Here is a 23709-nt window from a genome sequence, read left to right on the forward strand (position 1 = left end):
GTATAGCTGATCCTCTTGTGTCTTCATCTACCCTCTAAAGAAGCCTGTTGGCAGACAACTCCAAAATTTCCTGGAAGGACCACATCTGGCTATGCTTCTCTACCAATAGAGATATTACTTCATGCCTCTCTAAAAGATCGAAAATCTCCTTTTGGAAAGCATAGCCCACACCTTCTTGGTTAGTGGTCAAAAGTAGAAACAAAGAACAGTATTGTTAAACAGAGAATAGTACATAGGTTAACACAGAAGCACTCTACACAGTTCACTCACTCGGTTTTCTGAGCAGCAGTGGATACTTCCTCCCTATTACTTCTGTTCCTTTTGAACAAACTGAATCTTTCATCTGCTCTACATCAGTCTCTGCTATACCTATTAAATCATATTTGAATTTCAGCATAAGAATTCAAGCTCATTTTATTTACCATACTCTTAGTATTAATGTATACACAATAAAGGCCATAAACTTTAGGAGCCAATATTGAGGTTTTCATTTTTTTCATTCAATGGCTTCATAGCCCCCACTGAAGCAATATTCCCACTTCTTGCTCCAGTGCACAAATCTAAATTACTTCAGGGTTTTTGTCTTTAAGCCCCACAGGATTCAGTTTAAACTCTCTTGATCATACTTGCCATCCTTTTTTCACCAGCCCTTGTAGAGGGTCAAATCCATTTTGTGCCAACCAGCCATCATCTACAAAACTTAGATTAATGATATGCAAAACATTTCAAATCTGAAGCATTTCAAATTCAAAATACTCTCTTCCAATCTCAAGACAGTTGTTTTAATCATTCTGGAATTGTTTCAACTTCAAACCAGCTCTTCAGTTTTTTTTCTCAAAGAACTAAGAAAAAGTCCATGGTAATATAATTGGGTTGTTCCTTGAGGTATCAGTTGTTCCCACATACACAGCTCTTCAACAGTTGGCTAATGGCTACTTTACAAAACATGAAAATAATTATTGGAAAGTAATTAGAAAGCTGATCTGCCATATTAGAAGTTAGTTTTTCACCATTATAGAATAGTAAGAGGGTCAGTCACATAGACAGATAAGGAAGGTATAAGGAGAAACTTGTTATGCTTCTGGCAACAGAGATAGAGTCTACCAATTAGAAAGTGAGAAATTGGGCTACACCTTATTTGGAAAGTTGAACTTCAGAATTTTAGAATTAGGGACATGCAAACTAATTGTTTATACCTGACTATGCATGGGGCCAGCCGCATTCAATGCTCTTGCCTTGTGCACTAAATAGATTTTTGAACTACAGCATCTGTTGTTTGACCTGAACAAGGAACAAACCATAGGGAAATTTTTCCAGCAATTTTGGCGAGGCAGCCAGGAGCTCTTGCATGCCAAAGACTACCCCAGGCACCAGTCAACAGCCACCTGCTGGCACTGGGGATTTTCTCCCCACTTAGTACCCACTTTTTCAACTTTTGGGTGAGTCTGGGCTGTAAAGAGGTCAGAGTTTGACCCACACTATTTCAGACGAAATGATCCCCACTCTTAAAATTGTTAGGGTGCTGAATCCTCCAGTGAGATGCAGAGACTACTGTGGTATAACACTTCTGGAAGTAAAATTCGAGCCTTGGAAATGTTATTGGAATGTCTCTGGCCCAGCAAAACCAAGGGGCACCAGTTGCCAATACCAGGTTAGGGAAATAGGGTCTGGCAGAAGTAAGATCCCAGATGGCACTCCGCTAAAGAAATTCCTGCAGGCTTTGGACACTGGGAAGCTCCCGGTTCAAACTGAAACGTCTAAGAAACAAGCCATTTTTCTTAACAGAAACTGACAGAGATTCTTGGATAATTGTGATAGACAAATTTGGCTGGAATGGGGAACTTTTAATTATTGTCAACTGAAACTTTTGAGATCTCGTCTTGAGGATATGGTGCCTAAACAAATGGACTAGTATCGTTGAACACAACTTCTGAATGGAATTTGTCCTTGCAGTCCAGAAGCTGATTGCAACACCATTTCGAAACTCCCTCCTTATCATTAAGCTTTGGACACCAGGAAGCTCCCAGTTCAAACTAGAATGTCTATTAGATGACTTCTTAGTTTCAGATGAAAGGACAACTTTAGCAGCAAATTATATAAATTTAGAAGGTCAGAACACACCAGGTGGTGGTCATGTCGTACCATGATGGCCCCGGTTGGGATTATAATGATGACAAAGATTGGCAAGCCTTTGAAGGAGCAAAACTAACTTTATTGAGAGCACTCAAAGAATAGGCCAGAATACCAATTGATTGGGAAAAATTTCACAACATTGTTCGGACCCCTGATGAAACTCCTGATGCGTTCTATACCACACTACATGAAGGAGCTCTTACACATGTGCAACTTCATGCTGAAAATGAGAAAGACCTCAAGGCTATAGCAGCAGCATTTGTAAATCTGCCACTGATATTTATAATTTATTTCACAAATATTGCCCAGGGTGGAGTAGTAAGCCAACTGGAGAGATTGTAGCAATTGCAATGAACATCTATGAAGGTAGGAAAGAGAAGAAGGCAGAAGGAGAAACGAGGGAGAGGAAGAGAAAAGATGACTTCAAAATGTTAGTAAGTTCCTTTCAGGTGGCATGAGAGAATGCCAGAAACAGCCAGCGGACCCACCGAGGAAGAAGGAATCAAGAATGACAGGTAAGTAGAAATACTCCAGTTTGTTTCTATTGCAAGAAAATAGGTCATTTTTAAAAAGACTGTTGCATCCGCAATGTGAGGAGGCCTCCTATACTTTATCTTATCCCCAGGGACCATTTCCATCTAATTATGGCTGTGACGCAACAGCTGCCAACCAGAACTTTATTTCTCCACCACCAGCTCCTCCAATGCAGCAATTTCTGGCTAACACTGTTAACAGATTAGCATAATCACACCCAATGATAGGTAGAGGGGGAATCAACTGATGACACTGTTTTACAAGCTGCAACTTTGCTATTATGTAACAATACAGATTGAGGTTGAAAAGACTGCAAATGTTTGCTTGATACCGGAGCTTCTCATTCCTTATTGGCTGTGCACCTGGGGAAAACTGATTTTAAATTACAAGGATTAAAAACGATTGTAGGGGTTGGGGGTAAAGAATTTGATGTTGAAGAAACCTGTGCATTAACAATCACTACTGGGCCATTGTATTTAAAACATGCCTTTCTTTTAACTGAATGCTCTCCTGGTCATTTTTTGGGAAGGGATTTAATTCCTTGGGAGCCCAGACAGCTGAACTTACTGCCTTAATTCAAGCTTGTCATATTGCTACAGACAAAACCATTAATATCTTCCCTGACCCCAAGTAGGATTATGGTGTTTGCCATGCTTCTGGTGCTTTGTGGAAACAGAGAGGATCTCTGACCTCCTCAGGCAGCTAGATCGCTCATGCAGACCTGGTCATCTCCCATTTAGATGTATTATTTCTCCCATCAGTGGTTGCTGTCATTCATTGTCCTGCTCATCAACACAATGATTCTACTATTACCAAGGGCAATCACTTCACTGATTAGGTTGCTAAATGTGCCGCTCGACAAACCTTGCCTCTTTCAGTGTTTGCACCTATGTTTCAGGTTGCCTCTGCTATTGCTTATGAGAAGTTTCTTTCAAATGCTGAGACTGCCACCTGGCAATGTCTCTATGAAGCGTCTTAGAATGGTTCCTTCTGGATGGTTCCCAATAGGCAACCAGTTGCACCATGTGTTCTTTTTTAGCTTCCAACTCAACAACTACATGTGAAAGGACACTGTGGTACCCAAGCTATCGTAGATGCTATTCAATACAATAGTTTGCTCCTGGAGCCTATTTAGAAGCTTCCAGGGTTGCTTGTGTCCTATTTGCCAGACCTTCAATGCTTCTTCAAGACCTAGGACTAACAAAAGGAGGTGTCCTTGGGCTTACCTCCCTTTTGAACATTTGCAAATGGACTTTATTTCTTTACCCCCTGCACATGAATATAAGTTTGTTTTGGTGATTTGTTACCAATTCACCCATTGGCTTGAGGCTTTCTCTGCCACCCATGCTATGGCGGCAACTGTCCATTGTCTTACAAAAGAAATGTTGTCTTGCTTTGGCCTTTCTGTGGATCAGACCACACATTTTACTTCTGGAACACTCTGTTTTTTGTATTCTGCCTTTGGGGTTACCTCCAACTTTCATTCATCACACCACCCGCAATTGTTGGGGGAAGCAGAGAGAGCAAACAGAGAAATTAAAACTCTATTAGGCAAAATCTGCCAAGAGACACAGTTGAAATGACCTCAGACTTTACCTCTTGTACTGTTTGAATTGAGAAATAGACCCAGAAAAGATTGTGGGCTGTCTTCATATGAAATGCTGCTTAATCATCCTCCTTGCACAATTAAGGGTCTGGATCCTTGTTCCTTGATCCTCACTATAGGAGATGACTCTTTACAAAAAAATTACTCTTTTGTTTTTGAGCAGGTGAATCGAGGCTCTTTAAAAAAAAAACAGAAGCCTTCAGCAGTTGGTCCCTTTGGATTGTGAACTACATCCCTATCAACCAGGAGACTGGGTTTGGATTTGATCTTTTCGAAGACCACACTGGTATGGCCTAATTGGGATGGGCTCTTCCAAATCCTGTTGACCAACCATACTGCTGTGAGGATTGCTGAAAGGACCATGTGGATCCACCGCACCTATGTGAAATCTGCTATTTTGGTTCCAGTTTAGGCGAACCTGTAGTACCTCCACTCAAGCTGAAGAGTCCCTGACACAGACAACTGGACCTTAGCTTTGGACAACATTAGCAATTCACCCATTAGAAATTAACTTTATTACCTTTTGTCAAACTGAAGTATTTGCTTGTATTGTAGTTGTTTATCTTTGGGTATTTGTAATTTCTGGATTGTAATGTTGTATTCTTTGGTGTACTCCTTTTAGGTTGTGTGGGAGGCCCCAAGGATAAGGATGATTTACTGCCCCAGAATGGGATCCTTCCTTCCCAAAATCACCTGGGCCATGGGCCACCTTGTGTGAAGGTAAAAGGGTAATATGGGAATCTACATTCCCTTTTCATACACATCTCACACCTCTTATGAACCAAAGGTGAGTCCTGTCATAAGGACGAACTATAAGGTTATTGTAAAAATAACTATAGACAATGGTGCATATCACCTACTGCAACCTCTGCAAAGGCTTATATTCAGAAAATTTCTGAACAAGAAAAACATCTGGCCAAAGTCTCGGGCACCCACAAATTTTTCCTTTATTTAGAAATATAATACAGCCTATTTAAATGCTTATTGGCACCTTGACAGGGTCATTACTCATCAGGAGATAGAATGTGTTCAGAGAGGAAACCAGATGGTTTATCCTGTATTTGTAAGAACTATCTCTGAATGTAATACCACCATGAAAATTAGCAATATCCATCCAGCATGGAAAGGGAACCACCTTATAGATGGATGGTTCTGCCTGTGTGGGACTATAGTCTTTAAACACTTGCTTACATCGTGGTATGGTACTTGTTCCATGGGCACTGTGATGCCGCCATAACCTGCCATTCCAAAGATGAGTTGGAGGGATCGCATTGGGATAGGCCCCATAGATTCAAAAGAGGTGCCAACCCTTTAGTTGAAAGGCCAACGAATTTTAATTCATTTGCTTGCTGGCTAATCCCTTAGCTGGGAGTAGCTGAGCTTGAAAAGGCACTGGTAAATATTTCAGTATCTCTAGAAATTTTTGTGAATGCCATCACCAATGCTCTCTTGAAGTTACAAAATGAAATAACCCAAGTCTCACATACTGCCCTTCAGAACTGCATGACCTCGGACCTTTTATTGGCCCAACAAGGTGGAGTATACACTTTGATAAATGACACTTCTTGTTCTTATATGGATAGTACTGGTGCGATGTTAGAAGACATTCATCAGATTCAGCAGGTACCATCTCATTTCCATAATGTAGCCAAAGATGATACCAGCTGGAACTTTGCCTCATGGTGGGAAAGACTCACTTGTGGCTTCCCAATCTTGGTTGATTAAAAACCCTAGTAGGCACTGTCTTTCTATTTATAATAATTTGTATTTTTGGATGTTGCTGCTTTCAATGTCTAGGTAGTTTATCTATTGTATGTTCTAGCTATGTATAATTTTGCAAACCTTGCACTGTTAAACTCACAATGCTTATGCACAGGAGATTCAGGAAATTAAGCATAAAATTGATAAGTATAAAAAAAGGTGAGCCTTTAAAAATGTTTCTTTTAAAGCTCAAAGGGAGAAATGTTGGAAAGTAACTGTTAGAGAGCTGAAGTAGCGCCATTTTTAAGGGAAGTTCTGCTTCACCATTACAGAGAAGCGAGTGGGTCACATAGATAAATAAGGAAGGAATGAGGAGAATGTTTACACTTCTGGCAAAACAGATAAAGTGTATCAATTAGAAAGTGAGAAATCGGGCTATACCTTATTAGGAAAGTTAGAATTTGAGGACCTTACAATTAGATATAAGCAAATAACTATAAGAGGGTTTTGTGTCCCTGACACAAGGCCAGCCGCAGCCAATGCTCTTGCTTTGTATGCTAAATAAACTTGAAATATGGCATCTGACATTTGACCTCAGTAAGGAATGAACCATAGAGAAGAAATTCTTCCAAAACAATGTATCATTAAAATAGAGCAAAATTTGCTGATCTTAATCTATTTTGAGATCCTTATGATAGTGCAGGATATAAATATTTTAAATACATACATACATATGCACACATACACATTTTTACAGGGAACAAAAGTAAAGTTGTCTAAAAAGCCTAGGAAAATCTGCCTGACATCAAAAGGACAGACATCAGGCTAGATTTTGGGGAAGTAGAAATGTCCATGAATATAGCACTGTGGCCGAGAATGACTTCCCTCATCACCATCTGTTTTATCTCTTACACACCACACACTGTAGGAAATGACCCATTCACTTGAAAGCATCTTTTCTAAAGGTTTATAGGGCTTTATAAGACAAGCACAACCATCTCAAACTATATAGATAAACAGTGAAAACCCTATCAAGAATTCTCAACAAGAATTCAAGAAGATGCATTTTCCAGATCTTCTTCAAAAACAAAACCACAAATAATGCACTAAACTATTTGAAGTGGGTATTAGCATAGCAGATACTACATAACCATGGCTAACTATATTCACATGTAGGAAAGATCACAACCAGCACTGAAGATGTATTTCTCTGACATCAGTTCTCTGAAATCTATCACAGACGTCTTTTCAAATAAAATTGCTTGATTTAACAAAGCAGAATCGTAAGTTTACTGAATCCACTGCATTTACCTTGAAATACATATTGGCTAAAAATTGTACATAAAAAGCAATACATTCAAGGACTTGTATTAAAATAGGAAAAATAAGTTTTAGCAAGTATGTTAGCTTTGGACTCCCAATCTGTTTTGATTGATTACATGCCATCAAGACACTGTCAATTCTTACCAACCACATAGATTTTCTTCATGATGATTTGTTCCTAACCTGATCTTTCAGGTCTTCCAACTGTGTAATCATCCAAAATAGAGTAATCTGAACCTAGTCATTTGTGCCTCAAGTGAGAACTCTAGGCTGATTTGTTTGATGATCCACTGGTTTGTTTTCTTGGCTGTCCACTGTATTCTCAGGAGTCTTCTCCAAACTTATACTGTTTACGTATTTTGTCAAAGGCTTCTTCAGCATCTAATGATAAAATTACAAAATTGTAATTTTATTCAAGACTATTAAATCTACAACTAATCTAATGCTGTCTGCTGCTTGCCTAGTTTTTATAAACCCTGCTTGATCATTCTTAATAATTAACAATATCACTTGCTGTAATCTATTTGCTAACACTGCTGTTAAAATCTTTGTGTTGACATTAAACAATGAGATTGGATGATAATTAGCACACTGAATATGATCTTTACCTGCTTTTGTTATAACTGTAATATAAGCCTGATTAAATGCCAGTGATAAAATTCCCTTATCAAATATCTCTTCATATACTTGACAAATTTTGGCACCAAAAGATCTATAAATCTTTTGTACCACTTGACAGGGAATCCATCTAATCTTGGTGTTTTACCACTAGCCATCTTTAAAATTATTAGTTTAATCTCTAGCTCAGATAGTGGAGTGAATAAGAATTGTTTTTGGGTATCATCTAAATGTGGTAGGTTAATTTTACTTTAAAAAGCCGCTATATCTTCATTCGGTACATCTTCTGGTTTACTACATAATTCTGAATAAAATTTTAAAAAATGACAATTAATATCCATTGAAGTTTTATATATTTCATCTCTTTTACCTCTAATGATTGGAATCATTGCCCTATCTTTTTTTCTTTTCTTTTTTTGCTTTAAACAATTAGCCAAGATCTTATCGGGTCTTTCACCATTCTCCCACTATCTCTGTCGTAAACACGTTAGCATAAATTCTGTCTGCTGTGATATTATAATAGTTAATTCGTATTTCTTTTTCTGCATTTCTCTGTACAATACTGTAGATGGGCATCTAACTATCTGTGCCCATAAAAGTTTAAATTCATCTTTCAAATTATTTTCCCTATTATTTTAAATCTTATTTTTGTGTGATAGATAAGCAATAATTCTACCTCAAATGTATGCTTTATATGCTTCCCATTCAAAATATGCTTCTCCAACATCAAAGTTCAAAAGTGTCAATACTCCTCCTATCCTGCTTCTTCGAACTCCAACTTTCACTTCCATAGAGTGTCATAGAAAATACCACAGCTTGCATGATTCTGATCTTTATAGGTATAGACACATCACAGCATCTGAATATCTTTTCTAATGCTTCATGACTCCTCTACCAAGTCCTAGTCTGCAGCATATTTCTTGACTGCTTGTTCCTTTACTGTTGATGATTGATCCTAAAAGGCAGAAGCTATTCATTATTTCAATATCTTCATTGTTAATTCTAAGACTGGTTGCTGTACATTTTGTCATTTGTTTGGTTGTGTTTATATTTAATTTAATCCCATGTGCTCCTTGACACAGGAGCTTGCATTACTAGAGCTTGCAGATCTTTTGCATTTTTGGCTGTCAGGGTAGTGTGGAGTCCTTGGGGTTCTCCACAGTTCAACCCTGGGCTACACACATTCACCTCTATTGGTGTCAGGGTAGCGTCATCAGCATAGCATGGGTTATTGATGTTTCTTCCTCCAATTTTAAAACCACACTCATCTTCTTCCAATCTAATCTATATTCAGCATATAGGTTGAATAAGTAAGGGTGAGTATACAGCGTTGTCTCACTCCTTTGCTAACCTGAAGCCAGTCTGTTTCACCATGTTTTGTCCATACTGTGGCTTCTTGGCCTGTATATAAGTTTCTCATTAGGACAATGAGCAGTTTTCGGATTCCCATTTTTCTAAGCACATTCAGCATCTTGATGTGATCAACACAATCTTAGGCCTTTAATGAAGCACACGGTGACTTCTTTTGGGTATTCTTTGGCTTTCTCAATTATCTAGCATGCATCAGCAATAATGTGTCTTGTTCCTTATTCCTTTTCTAAAGCCAACTTGAATATCTGTTACTCTTTTCCTATGCAGAGCTCTAATCTGCATTGGATGATCCTAAGATTTATTTTGCTAGCATGTGAAATTAAGGATATTGCATGATAGTTCGCACACTCTGTTAAGTCTCTTTTTTTTATATATATGTAAATAGATGACTGTTGGCCACTGTGTAGTTCTCCATATTTTCCTGGCACAGCTTGGTTAGAATCTTTACTGATTCTTCTTCTGTAGCTTTCCATATTTCTGTGGGTATTCCATCAGTTCTTGTAGCCTTCCAACTTGGTAAGGACTGGAGTGCTGATCTAACTTCACCTTCTAGTACTAGAGGTCCTTGTAAGTACGGAATACCTTCTAAGACATCTTGGATATTGACATCTCTACTGTACAGTATTTCAACATACTCCTTCAATTCCTCTCTGATATCAAGAAACTAATAATTGTCAGTATTAATGTACAAAAAATTCAGTGCATGTAGTGTTCCATACATGGAATAGTTGAAGAAGCCTATACTCAAACTGAAACACACATGTTCAAGATGTTTTGGTCTGTACCAAAAATGAACCTTTGTTCCAGATATGGACTAAACCACAGAATTACTGGGCAGTTCTGGGGGTGGAAGGGTTAAGACCAATAAAAAGCCACAGATGTGAGTGGCAGCAGCTGAGGGAAGGAGGGAAGGGAAGGTATTAGGAAACTAAGGGGCAGGAAAGTCATTGGGTTATGCCACACTGGAAGCTGCTGAGGGGAAGAATGGACAGAGAAAATGACATGCTCCAGACTTGCCTACTTGCCCTGGAAAATCATTCTAAGATTTTGCTTTGATTAAAACCTGGAACAACACAAACATTCTGGGTTACGGGGGGCAGGGGGTGTTTGTTTTTTATTTTTGTTTTTTTACAAACCAGGTTTTTTTTTCAAAAAAAATTTCGACATTGTGCACATTCCTAGTTATCACAAAACCATATTTAAAGTGGGCTTCTGGTGGGGAATTATGGTGAACTGAGAGCCACTGCAGCTGAGAATGCCGGCAGGGAGGCAGATTCTGGCCGGTATAATCTCCTTGGATCAAATAAAACATGTGTGCTCTGGGCAGCATTTCCTTCTGAGTAAACTGCAGAAACTGAAAAGTTTTTGAGTTGAGCTGCTGGGAATCCTGGGATTCCATCTACACTCCTAACTGTGGTGGAACTGATACAGACATTAAAGCCCTACTTTCTCCATTTCTTAATCACTTTGGGAAGTAAGTAATTACAGATGAAGAGAGATTTCCGCTGCAGCAAAGATAAGATTCCCTGCAGTGAGTTAAAACTTCTTTCGAGATTACAAAAAGAAAAAAGAAAAGAGAGACTTTGATTTAAAGATTCAAGAACTTAATTCAAGAGCTGAATTAAGAGGAGATGTAAGAAAGGTTTAAAACAGACGAGGGGACAGTCCCATTTTTCTATTTTTATCATTTTAAATTTTGACAAAAGTGCTTGGGTATAAATTTTCACTAAGCCAGTAAAATTAAATTAAATTAAATTCCCTGATTAGAGAAAAGATAATATCTAAATTTATGGGTGACTGGAAACCCCTTATAGAATTTTTGCATGAAACAGAAAAAATGCACTTATGACTTGTGGTTTTAATGATTAGAAAAAAAGTTGGATAATAGAAAAAAGGAGCTTTTTTAAAAATCATAGAGTAACAGATAACTTTGTAATCATATTTGCTGCAAAGGAAATCAGAAGCTTCTTTCTATTTCTTTTTATACTTTTTGTACTTCTGCTCTTCCTTCCTTCCTTCATTAGTTTTTATGTTCTCTTCAAAACTTTTAATAAAAATCCATAAAAAAAACAAAAGCAAACTACATTTAAAACATACTTTAGAAGTCTAGTCCCTAATCCTCTTCTCCAACTCTTTGACCATTTAAGCTTTGAGCATACAGGCAATGATCATACAAAGAGACTTGATTATTGATAAGAAACCTGTCTGAATATCATTTTGTTAAGGAATTAGTAACAAGTTCTAATCTGGTTTCAAGTGACCCAAGTTAAATATAAATATTTAAGCTTATTAAATCTCATCAAGTAAAACTATTACAAGCATTTGAAGAATAGATGTGTATCCACATCATTTAAAATAAAAGAAACCTATTCAATACTACACAAAATTCATATATCAGGCACAAAATACGTTCTCAAAAGCCTTGAAAAGGTACGGAAAGAATAGGGTTGAACTACTTTTTGTTTGTCAATCTACTGTATGTAATACAAAGGTGAAGAAAACATTATTCGCAGTGATAGTCTTCCACACTGGAAAGAACTCCTGGTTGGTTGGTTGGTTGGTTGGTTGGTTGGTTGGTTGGTTGGTTGGTTGGTTGGTTATTTATTTATTTAAACCATTTATATAGCTGCCCACCTCACAGCAGTGATTCTGGGCAATGCACAAAAAATACAAATTGTACTACTTCATTGCAGTTAGGAATTCACAAATGTCTATGCAGTTTCTATACTTCTGTTATAAAACCAGTACCAGGAATGAAGGTTCTAACTTCTGGCATATGTAGTCTGTCTTAAATATTTCCTAAATATTTAATTTTCTAAGTGGTAAGAACTCCTCAATAGTAAGAACTCCTCAGCTGTAGTTAGACGTGGTGCAGTCTAGAAAAAATAATGTGCTATTTCTGAGAAGCCAGCCTTAACCCTTTTATACATATTTCTTTCCAGGCTCCCCTATAACAAATGCCTCTACAAACTCTCTACATTTTATATTGTAAGAATCCAGTTTGACTTTGACTGTATTCAGTCCTAAACTACTACAAAAAAGTTGAAAATTATCCTAAATCAGAAATGGAGAAACACTGCATAGATTGCAACGTTGAAAAATGAGAGGAGAAAAAAGAAAGAAAATTAATTGCTTTGGATCCAATCATTTTCCCAGGTAACAATGCAATCCTTTCTGCTGCCCACTCCCGATATAAAAGAACATAGATGCTCCTTCGGCAAAGACATGTAACCATGACTCCCATGCACTATGAAAAAGGGTTGAGGGATTCTGACTAACCTGAAATGCAAGGTTTTAAAACAGAATGACACTTCCTCAGACAAAACAAATAAAATGTTGCTGCTCTGGTCCAACTGAATTGTATAAGTCCCTTGGGTATGTATGTATGTATGTATGTATGTATGTATGTATTCAACAAATTTATATAGATATGTTGATATAAATTGCTTTCCAATACTGATATGTGACAGAATACCAAAAGAGGACAACTATCCAAAAGTTTGGGATATGGTGAAAATGTTACCACTATCTATATTTTCCTTTTACATGCCAAAAGTTTTCTTCTGTGACCTTGGCCCCAAAAGGACATCTTGGTATAACTTAAATAAAAACCAGCCAAAAAGGAAAGAGACCTCAGGAAGTAGTAATGTGAGCATGGTATTTTATAAGGCACCAACTTGGGAAATTCAGTGAAATCTGGAGTAGCACAGCAGCTTGCAACAATAGGTTGAGATTTTAGGTGTACCAGAAACATGAATGGAAAGCCATACCACAAGTATGAGCCATCACTAGCTGAATATTTGGAAGATGCAGGACAGTTGTCATAAGTACTTGATGGCAACCAAGTGAGGAGAACAACCAAAGTGAGGACATCTGCCAAAGCAGTAGTAACAGATTACTAAGTAAGAGAAAGCTCCCAAATTTTATAGGATTTTATGTCATGGTAACTTACAGGTAGTCGTCAACTTACAACAGCAATTGGGACTGGAATTTCTTTTGCTAAGCGATGTGGTCGTAAAGCGTGACCACACTGCTTAGCAACAGCAATCCCTGCAGTCCCCGTTGCCTTTGTTAACTGAATCCCACAGTCATTAGGGGAGGCAACTTTCTGCTGGCTTCCCACAACCAAAGTCAGTTGTGTGAGGGTGTGAGGGAGAGGCGCGGTGTGGCTTGGGGAAGGTGTGCAAGGGTGCATGAAGCACAGTGTAGGTCAGGTGTGCGGGGGTACATGAGAAATGCTGCATGGGTTGGGGAGCATGTGCGGGTCGGGGAGGGTGTGGGAAGATGCATGAGAGGCACCGCGAGGGTTAGGGAGGGTGCGCAGGGATGTGGCGTGGGTCAGGGAGGGTGCATGGGGGTGCATGAGTGGCCGGTGTGGTGCAAGTACAGGGGGGCTGGGGGAGGGTGCACAGGTGGGGAAGACTTACCCCAGCGACTTGCAACCTTCCCTGCCAGCTTCCCTGTTGACTTTATGGGGAAGCCGGCAAGGAAGGTTGCAAATGAAGATCACATGATCATGGGCACTTGGCAACCAATTGTAAGTGAGAGCGGGTTGCCAAGCACTCAGATCATGATAATGTGACTGCAGGTGTGTTGGGACAGCTGGAACTCCGAGGACCGGTTGTAACCACCGTTAGTTCAGCGTCATTGTTATTTGGAACGGTCACTGACAGAATGGTCATAGGTCAAGGACTACCTGCATATACATGACCATGAGGCAACAGTAGGTATTCCAAGTACCAGGAGTAGCAAGCAGGATTGCAAAAGTAGTTGAGTCTGGATTGTTGTGGATACATATACAACTGGAAAGACAGTATTTGCAAACAGTAATTCCATCTTATCTGAATATTCTGTTTAGTGATTTCACATCTAGTCCATCTTCCTGTTGAAGAGCTTTAACAAGCCCTTCACAGTCCTTGCTTTAACCAAAGAACACCAATTATTTTGAATTATTTAGGCACTGACATACTTCTCAAAATATGGAACCACAGTGGGGAAATATGGGACGCTGTCTTTAAAATGAATATGATCTTCTAATCAAACAGCAACACTTAAGTATAATTTATTCAAGTTTAAAGTAAAAACATATAAATCCTCAAATGTATCAAAGCCAACTGCAGTGAGGAAAAAACAAAAGCTTCCAAACATGTCCAAGTAACTGAATATCCAAAATACACTTAGGACAAAAGGGCTCCTCTGTATTTACTAAGGTGGAAATCACTATTCCCAAAGATTCTAAAGAAGGAATTTGATTGGCAAGATAAGCTCTTTTTTTTTTTTTTTGGGGTAACCTTATATAATCATGCCTATCACATGTAAAACATACTTTCTATTATACCTACATAAAAATAGCTATAAAACCACTGCAATGCTTCTGGCATCATCTATTGTATTTCTGAAGTTCAGAGGTGAGTATAATTAAACAACACCATCCACAAAAAAAAGGGATGAATTAGTAGGCTTCACAGAACTCTTATGATTTCTAAAATCACACACAAAAATAGAACATTCTATTAGAACATTTAAAAACTACTTTTTAAAAAGTCCTACTTTTACATTAATACATATTTTCATTTATGGAGTTTAATAATAACTTTAATATTTATATGTAGTTTGATGAAAAGAAACGTAAAAGAATTGAGCACATTCCCTTTATTTATGCCATTAAACTGAATCTTTCTTATGAATTATTTAAACAAATGCCAAGTTATACAGATCACAATATAAAATTGGATATTAAGCATTTTGATGAACTTCAATCTAGAGCGCAATTTTCTAGTTACTTTTCTCAAAATAGCATAACTTTATAATTACTTTGTTTCTCCCAATAGTCTCTTCAAAAACATTTTGATTACTTTTTTTTACCTTGAGATCACGATATACAATCTTTCCAGAATGCAGATAGTCCAAAGCAGACACAATTTCTGCACCATAGAAGCGTGTGCGATCCTCAGAGAACACCCGCTCTCTCGACAAATGGAAAAACAGCTGCAGGGTAAACAGCAGGGACAGGATTGCAATAATTACTGATTTAGTGGGGGAAATTAACACAAACATAAAACACCTCTCATCACCATATTGTGATGATAGATAGTGTACTCTCAGTGGACATTCAGCACTCTTAGAGAGCAGCTGGTTTATCTTTTCCAGGTTTCCAAGGGGAAAAAGCGAGCTGTTAAATCAGCATTTTAATCAATATACCAATCTTGTTTAAGGCATTTTCCTTGCTACCCATTTAACCTTCAGTTACCAGAGGAAAAATGTGCATCATCATCATTCTGTACCTCTTTTCCCTCCAGTATCTCCTCCTCCTCTTTTTTTTTTTTAATTTGTAGCAATGAAACTAATGTAGATATTTCGTATTTAGACAAAAGTATTAGGAATTCTACTGATCACTCTACCAAATCATTTATATTAAACAGGATAATGAGTATGGTTTAAAAATTGTGCTTGTCACTAAATCATAGAATTAGAAGGGACAATTTAAGCAATCAAGCCCATCCCACTACTCAGATCAGGAATTTCAGTTAAAGCATCTAAGAAGATGACTATTCTAGCTTCTGCTTGAATATATCCAATGAAAGAGAACCCACTCTTCTGAGTAACTGGTTCCACTGTCAAACTGCTCTTCATATAATGATTCCCCCCCCCCCCAATGTTCATTCAGAAGATGCAGTTCTGACAATTAAACCCATTATTCCTCCCCTGTGCTTGGAATAAGAGAGAACATACCTTGACCTAATTATGTGTGAATGCTTTCAGGTATTTAAACAGTGTTCATTTTTCCAACACTAAACATATGCAGCATCTTAAATTCCTTTTCCCAGAGGGTTAGTTTCTTCTCCTTTGAACATCCTTGTTGCCCTTCCCTGAACCTTTTCCAGTGTCTCTGAATACTTCTTAAAGTATGGTGCACAATACTGGCACTGTACTCAAATTGAGGGTCTGAATAACACAGAATAAAGTGGAACTATTACTTCCCTTGATTTGGAAATAGTTATGCAACCTAAAATTGTATTTGCCTTTCTCACAGTAACATGATACTGATTTACATTCAGTTGGCAATCAATTATTATTCCACAATATTTTTTACAAGTGCCATTACCAAGCCTGTGATGCCCACTCAATGCCAATGCATTTGATTTGTTCCCTAAGGGAAGAACTCTGCATTTGTCTCTTAAATTTCATTCTCTTATTTTCAACCATTCTTCTATCTTATCAAGATCAGCTTAAATTGTATTTCTGTCTTTTAGTCTTGCTATTTTGTGTTATTTGCAAATCTGTTAAGTTTCTCCTCCACTTTTTCATCAAGTTATTTATAAAAGCACTTAACAGCAGAAGACACAGCACTGAATCTCTTAGCACATACTTTTCTTCAATTGGATGAGGAATTACCAATGACCACTCTTTCAGTACAATTTCTCAGATAGCTATTATGCCATTTAATTCTCATGCATGCTACCTACACTTGTAGACTAGCTTGTAATCAGAATGTCCTAAAATATTAACATTTGTTAAATGCTTTGCTAAAAACAAGATATATTATGCCCATAGCATTCCTACAATCTGTTAAGGAAGTTACCCATTAACCATTTTAAAAAATGAAATAATACAGGTCTGGTAAGATTTGTTCTAACCAATAGACAGTGACTTTGGTATTTATCATATTGTTTTCAGATGCTTGCAGATCAATTTATTTATGAGTTACCAACAATCTTCCTAAGTATCAACATCAGATTGACTAGTCTGCAGTCACCCCATTCTGCTTTCTGAAGATAGTAGCAATATTTGGTCCCTTCCAGTCCTTTGACATTTCACCAGTTCTCTAAGATTTCTCAAAGATAACAAAAATTCAACTGCACCATCAGCTAATTCAGTTCCCACAAAGTTGAACGCAACTAGATACCATGCTTTTAATATATTTCAGGAAATTGAGCCATAATAGATAGTTAGAATCACAGAATAAACTTGGAATGGATCTCAGGTATCACTTAATTCATCCCCCTGCTCAGTGTAGGGTCCACTAGAGCATCTCTTGACAGATGATCATGTAGCCTCTGAAGACCTTCAGAAAATGAGAACTACATTTGGCAGCCTGTCTGAAAGCTCACACAGAGTTACAACCATTCGTTCGGCAACCATTTGAAGTTACAATGGTGCTGAACAAATTATAATTACGACTGGTCCTCAGAGTTACGGGCACTGCAGCACCTCTGTGATCAAAATGTGGGCACTTGGCAACCCACCCATATTTATAACCACAGCATTGGCTTCAACTCCCCCCCATCTCCCCCCCATCTCTACCCTTTTGGTCACCCTGTACTCTGCCACCCTGCATTCTGCCTGCACCCCTGCCGCTCATCGCTACCCTCAGCTGACCTTTGCCATCTTCTTCCTCCTGTTGATGAGGCGCGCCTAGCTGAGGCAGCTGCTGGCCTTTCATGAGGTCTCTACAACACCTCTGCGAGGAGGAAGAAGGTGGCGAAGGTCAGCTGGGAGCAGCAGCGGAGTGTAGGGAGGCCAAAAGAGCAGAAAATGGGGGAGGTAGGTGAGAGGAACTGAAGCAGAGGTGAGCACGGCAGGACAGCAGAGCCTCATCTGCCAAGAGGAGCTCACAGGGCCCAGGTGGGGAGGAGGCAGCAGGACGGAGGCAGCAGTTCACGCAGAGCAGGAGAAACGTGAGGTCCTCACCTATTGATGGCACAGTCCTTGCCTAACAACTGCAACGGGGACTACTGGAAATGGTGTTGTTAAGTGGTGCAATCACGTGACGTTTCACCTAATGAACTCTGTGCTTAATGATGGAAATTCCAGTCCCAATTAGAGTCATTAAGCAAGGACTACCTATGCAGTCAAGAGGTTCCTCCTGATGAACAGCCAAAGCCTACTTCCTTGTACCCATTGGTCTGGCCCTGCCTCTGGGGCACTAGAAATTATCTGCACCTTATGCTACGTAACAATCTTTAATATATCTGACTGCTGTCATATTTAATTTCTGTTGTCATTTCTATAGGCTAAACATAACCCATATCCTTTACCATTTCTCATAGGGTTTGCATTCCAGATATTTTACCATTTTGGTAGCCTTCTCCAATTGTTCACTGTCCTTTTTAGAATTACAATGCCTAGAACTGCACATAGTACTCCAAATGGGGTTTGAACAGGGCAGAGTAGAGGGAACATTTAATTCCTGTGATATGGACTCTATGCTCCTGTTAATCCATCCAGGATAACATTTGCCTTTTTAGAAGTTGAATCACACTTCCGGTTGACAAGGGCACTCAGATTTTTTTCACATGTGCTACTGCCAAGCCAGCTCACTCCATCCTATATTTGTGCCTTATATTTTTCCTATCCAGATGAAGATCTTTACATTTCTCCCTGATAATTTCTATTCTATTCACTTCAGCCCAGTGCTCAAGCCTATCTAGAGCTTTTTGAATTTTCTATCTTGTATTAGCCTCGCCTCTCAGCTTTGTCTCATCTGCAGACTTTGTAAATGTCCTCACAACTCTCTCATCCAAGCCATTCAAAAACTATTGAACAGCACAGGATCCAGGACAGAACCCTAGGGCACTCCACCCAAAAATTCTTTCCAAGCTGAAGTGGAGACTTTAATGAGCACTCTGTGCATGATCGTTCAACCAGCAGTGAGTCCCTCTAACAGCAATATCTGTTAGAAACATATCACTCCATTTTTAGAATGCAGCAAACCTACATTTCAAATGTGCAAAGTAAGAGTTAAGAAATGCTGCCTTCTCACCATAAGCCATTACCACAACAATACTTTTTTCCTCACAATGGACCCACATCCTCTTTGATTTTCTCTTTCTTTCTAATGTAGCCAGAAAGCATTTCTTTATTGTTCTGGGTACCTCTTATAAGCCTGAGCTCATTCTGGAGACTGCTTGTGGTCTTCTTTGGTTATGTTTTCCTCTTTCCGTATCCTGTACATGTCCCTTTTTTTCTTCAGCATTTTAGAGAGCACCAGTGTAACCAAGCTGGCCTCTTTAGATTTCTGGTATTTTTCCTACTTGAGGGAATTCCTTCAGGATGTTACTTGATAGAATTTCCCATCTTTCTGGGAAATTTTATCCTTAAAGATTTTAAGCCATTCTATCCAACCTAACACCTTGCAGATTTCATCAAGATCTACTCTCTTATATTACTAAAGATGTAACAATATAATTCCATTGGATTAATGATAACTCATTCATCCATAAACTTTGGTAATTAAATCTTTAAGGCATAAAATGTTGTTTGATTCCCAGCAACTTTGCTCATATGCATTGGGGATTCAATAGGAATGTTGTTCCAACAATTCTTAAAAACAGGAGCTCTCCACATGCTTTGTTTTCTCCACATTAAATTCTATTTTTACCAGCATAAGAAGAATTTAACTTTCTCTCCCAAAATACTCCAGAATAAAAAGTTAATTCAAAATGTGCATACCCTTACTAAAATATCCCTAATGCATGGCTTAAATTAAGCAGTTAAATTTAAACCATGCTTAGTTAATCTATGGTACTATCTTGCCATATAGAGTATCATAAGAAATGCTATGAAATAAGGATCATGATGTACACACACACACACACACACACACACACACACATACAGGGAGGGAGGGAGGGAGGGAGGGAGAAACCTGCAGCTTTTTTCCAGATAAAGAATATCATTTTCTGTTACTTTCTTGAACTACATTTTTTTCTTGTGAGCAAAATGTTTCAACAGAGAACCCTATGCCAAAAAATGGAAGTAAACTGGCCAATAATATTGAAGTCTGAAAAAAATAAAAAAAGATAAACCAGTAGTCTTCAGTAAACTGATATCTTGAGATCTAACAAAAGAGAAAGTTTACATTGTTTCTTTTTTCATGTAATAACAGCTAAACACAGGACAGAAAAAAAAAAATTTTTTTTGAATTTTTTTTTAATCCAGACTTCCCTACCCATATAATTAGGTCCTTTTAACCTTGCTATGCATTTTGCTCACAAGAAAGGCTGACAAAGATGTTCACTCTTTTTACATATTTATTTAGCAAATTTATTTATTTATTTAACAAATTAAGAGGGAATAAAAGGAAATGTTACAGAGATTTCAGTTATACCAAAGGACTACAAGAACAACAGGAAACATAATATTTTAAGATAGAAATCAAAGCAGCAATAATGCAACTTGCTTCTCATCTTACCTCTCCTCCATTGACATACTCCATCACAAAACACAGACGATCCTTGGTCTGGAATGAATATTTCAAAGACTTAAAGAAAAAAAAACCTGCAGTTATGAAAGTAGCCCATCTTCTAAAAATAAAGACAAAGGCAACATTTAATCACCCATTTCCACTCAATTCATATACACTTCAGTCCTGTAGCTATAAACTCAGAAATAACATGAGGATAAATAGAATTTATCACCAGAAAAGAATATACAGCACATGGTATATAAAGTATAATTTAATTTCAGAATAAAGATTGCCATACAAAACCATTTAGAGAGGTGCTTTGTGAAACGTTCCTTAAAACCTGCTGCTCAAGTATCAAAGTATGTGTCCTCTCAAAAGCACAGCACAGCAGCTGTGAAGGCCTTTTAACATTGTCTGAGCATGAGTATGCACAAACAGATGACAATTCTACTTGTGCCAGTCCTGGAAGAAGAATTAACGCTTCAAGCAAACAGTTAAGAGGGGCACTTTGTTGAACAATCTGAATGGCTTTGCACAGCCTTAGTAAAAAGTGAAGTCAGAAGAAGGTACAGACAGAGATTATGACTTCCTTGGTAATTCACAAAGGAACTATTAGAAGTGTCACAGATGTTCTCGCATTAATGAGTTCAGATAAGTGATTTCTTCACATACTGTATAAGAAAACTGTCTCTGTTTAAGTTGCAGGAAACTGATCTGAACCTTTTAACAAATTCAAGCTTAGATGCTTCCCAATACAAATGGTCTTGTAACCTCTTTGTTCAAGAACGGTACTTTGTCACTGACAAAAAAAAACAGAAAAGGAAATATCTTTACAGTGTCTAGTAAGTGCCTTTATTCCATTTGCCCAATGTATTTTGGACTTGAACATTTATCAAAAACTCCTTTTCTACTTTCAAAAACAAACCATTTCTTCCTTCATTTTAATTTGAAAACTAGCACCTATTCCCCTTCCTCTTTAGTGTCCACTATTACTGCCCTGAAGACAGCTATCCTCAAATGTCTATGAAATCATTGTGTTATAACACATTTGCGTTATATGGTCTTTTAGGTGCTGCAAGGCGTTTTGCTTCTCTTTTGACTTTAATTATGTTAAATAATTGACTTAGGGGGAAAAAATAAGTACGCAAAGAAAAAAATCTCTCTTTACAGCAATTCATGAGAAAAGATGAATTCTTATTCTGAATGTTTTATAATTTGCAGCTGTGTCTAATACAATATCAAGATGGTATAAGATTAAATAAAAATACCCACAATATACATCAAAATGTAAATGATGAGCCCATTACTGCTTCTCTTTTTTAAATAAATCCATCACAGCATATGAAATTGATAAGAGCTGAAGTCTCCCATCTGTTTAGTCCAGCATTATCATATGGAGGTTAACACTGCTAAGTATTCAAAACAGAACTGTTGATTCAAATACCTCTGGACCAAAAATGTCTTGGCTCATTTGCAACAATTGGATATACCAAAGTAAGTGACATGAACAAGACAAACCATAAGGCTCTGGAGTATATTCTGTTTATGTTTATTGGAAACTTTATTAAGTCTTATCCAGATAACTATAGCTGTTAGAATACTGGCTACTATTGACTCATTATGGGATTATTTGAGACTTATAAAAATACGTATAGATGACACAACTGGGAGATGGCATATAGATGGCAGAATCAATCTGAAAGGTAAATAGGAAGTGGCAAACAAAGAGGGCATTTTCTCCACAGTACTTAATCCTTCCTCTCTGCAATATGAAGATACATTTTTGATCTTAAATAAAGAACTCTATACAATTGTGGTTCTTAATTAATTTTTTATCATTTGGGTCTGAAGATTACTGAAATTCAAGAAGGAATAAACCTTATGTGAATAACTCATAGGTAAAGATCAAATATAACCCAAGAAGCATGATAAAAACAGCACCTTTTTAATTTCTAGGAAGAAAAATTCTAGAAAAATGCTGTGAAGGCTAATAATAGTCTTAATATAATGACAACTAAATTCATACTTTAGTATAACAGTGGTATATTTGTATTAAGAGATTTAAAAAAGAAACTACTCTTCTCATGTATCTCAAGCAATATAAAACAGAAATACACTTATAGAGTAGCACAAAAAAAGAACTTTAATGGAGATCATAACTGGTTACCAATGAAAACTAAGTTAATAAACCTGCAATATCAGAATAGTACACTTTTTCCCAAAAGTTGTAGACCACTTATTCTGGTCTACAACTACCAGAACTTCCAGTCAACAGGGAATGTACATGTCTGGAGAACACTAGGTTAGGGAAGGCTGCCTAGGCTATAAGATGTCATATTAGATTCCAGATTGGGAAAGACAGCAAAAGGATATCAGCAATTAACCTACAGCATGGAAAATTAGTATTTTTGTAGTAATTCCTTATGTATTTTCTAATTTCCTCTGTACATGCTCCAAGTATTTAGCTGGACCTAAATATAAACAAAATCAAAGCCCTGAACATTCCAATATGTGCTTGTATTACATCTGTGCAGATTGTTCAGTGAGATGTTTCTCTAGATCCATGGCATGAAGGTGCTAAGCAGATTTGGTTATTTCAAGGCTCTCCTCCTGTTTTCCTGCATGTATATACATGCAGAGAATATACTTCCACTGGAATTGTCAGTCAAATAGCATTCTCTGCTCATGCATCTGAATACTTGGATGATACAGGGAAGACTTCTCCATACAGGCATAATTTAAGTGGATATTTTTATAGCAAAATCGTCAAAAGACAGTTTTACTGAAAACATTTAAGCACATAAATTAGTCTTAAAATAAACTTAAATTTATTCAATTAAAAAACCCTAAAAACTAAAAACAACTGTAGCAACATTTGCTTTTGACTTATAGCTACTATCCACAAAGGAAGCTTTGACTGAATGTCTGGACTGGAAGCTTTGGTGCTTATACAGGACTTGTTTATAATAATAATCCTCTATTCTGCTTACAAAATTGTTCAAGTAACCAATTACTTGTTATTCCATGCCATAAATAACAAGTCCCAAATACTACCCAGTCTAGGGAGCATCATATATTAAAAGTACTAATAACTGAAAAAGTAATTTACTGCATACTGTCTAAATTGCCCCCAAAATAATCACTGGGGCAGTTTTATCTAAAGATTTTTGCAATGTACTGGAATTTGTAATTTTTATGATTAAGTAAAAATATACCTTGTCTAGTGAGGGCCATT

The 23709-nt window shown here is 37.5% G+C and overlaps 1 protein-coding gene across 5 annotated transcripts in view; it reads right to left on the reverse strand.

Moving 5' to 3' along the window:
- The window catches only part of AKT3 (AKT serine/threonine kinase 3), a 213156-nt gene that overhangs the window by 49690 nt on the left and 139757 nt on the right, over nt 1-23709 (reverse strand). For all 5 annotated transcript variants that reach the window (XM_088144108.1, XM_088144110.1, XM_088144120.1 and 2 more), the window contains 2 exons: nt 20481-20549; nt 15152-15274 (listed from right to left, as the gene is read on the reverse strand). In XM_088144108.1, the coding sequence (XP_088000234.1) occupies nt 15152-15274; nt 20481-20549 (192 nt within the window). The remainder of the gene's footprint in view (nt 1-15151; nt 15275-20480; nt 20550-23709) is intronic.

This window comes from Python bivittatus, unplaced genomic scaffold (assembly GCF_059951505.1).
Source record: "Python bivittatus isolate LINGU-HERP-01145 unplaced genomic scaffold, Pbiv_v1 ctg000020_np1212, whole genome shotgun sequence".
Lineage (NCBI taxonomy): Eukaryota > Metazoa > Chordata > Lepidosauria > Squamata > Pythonidae > Python > Python bivittatus.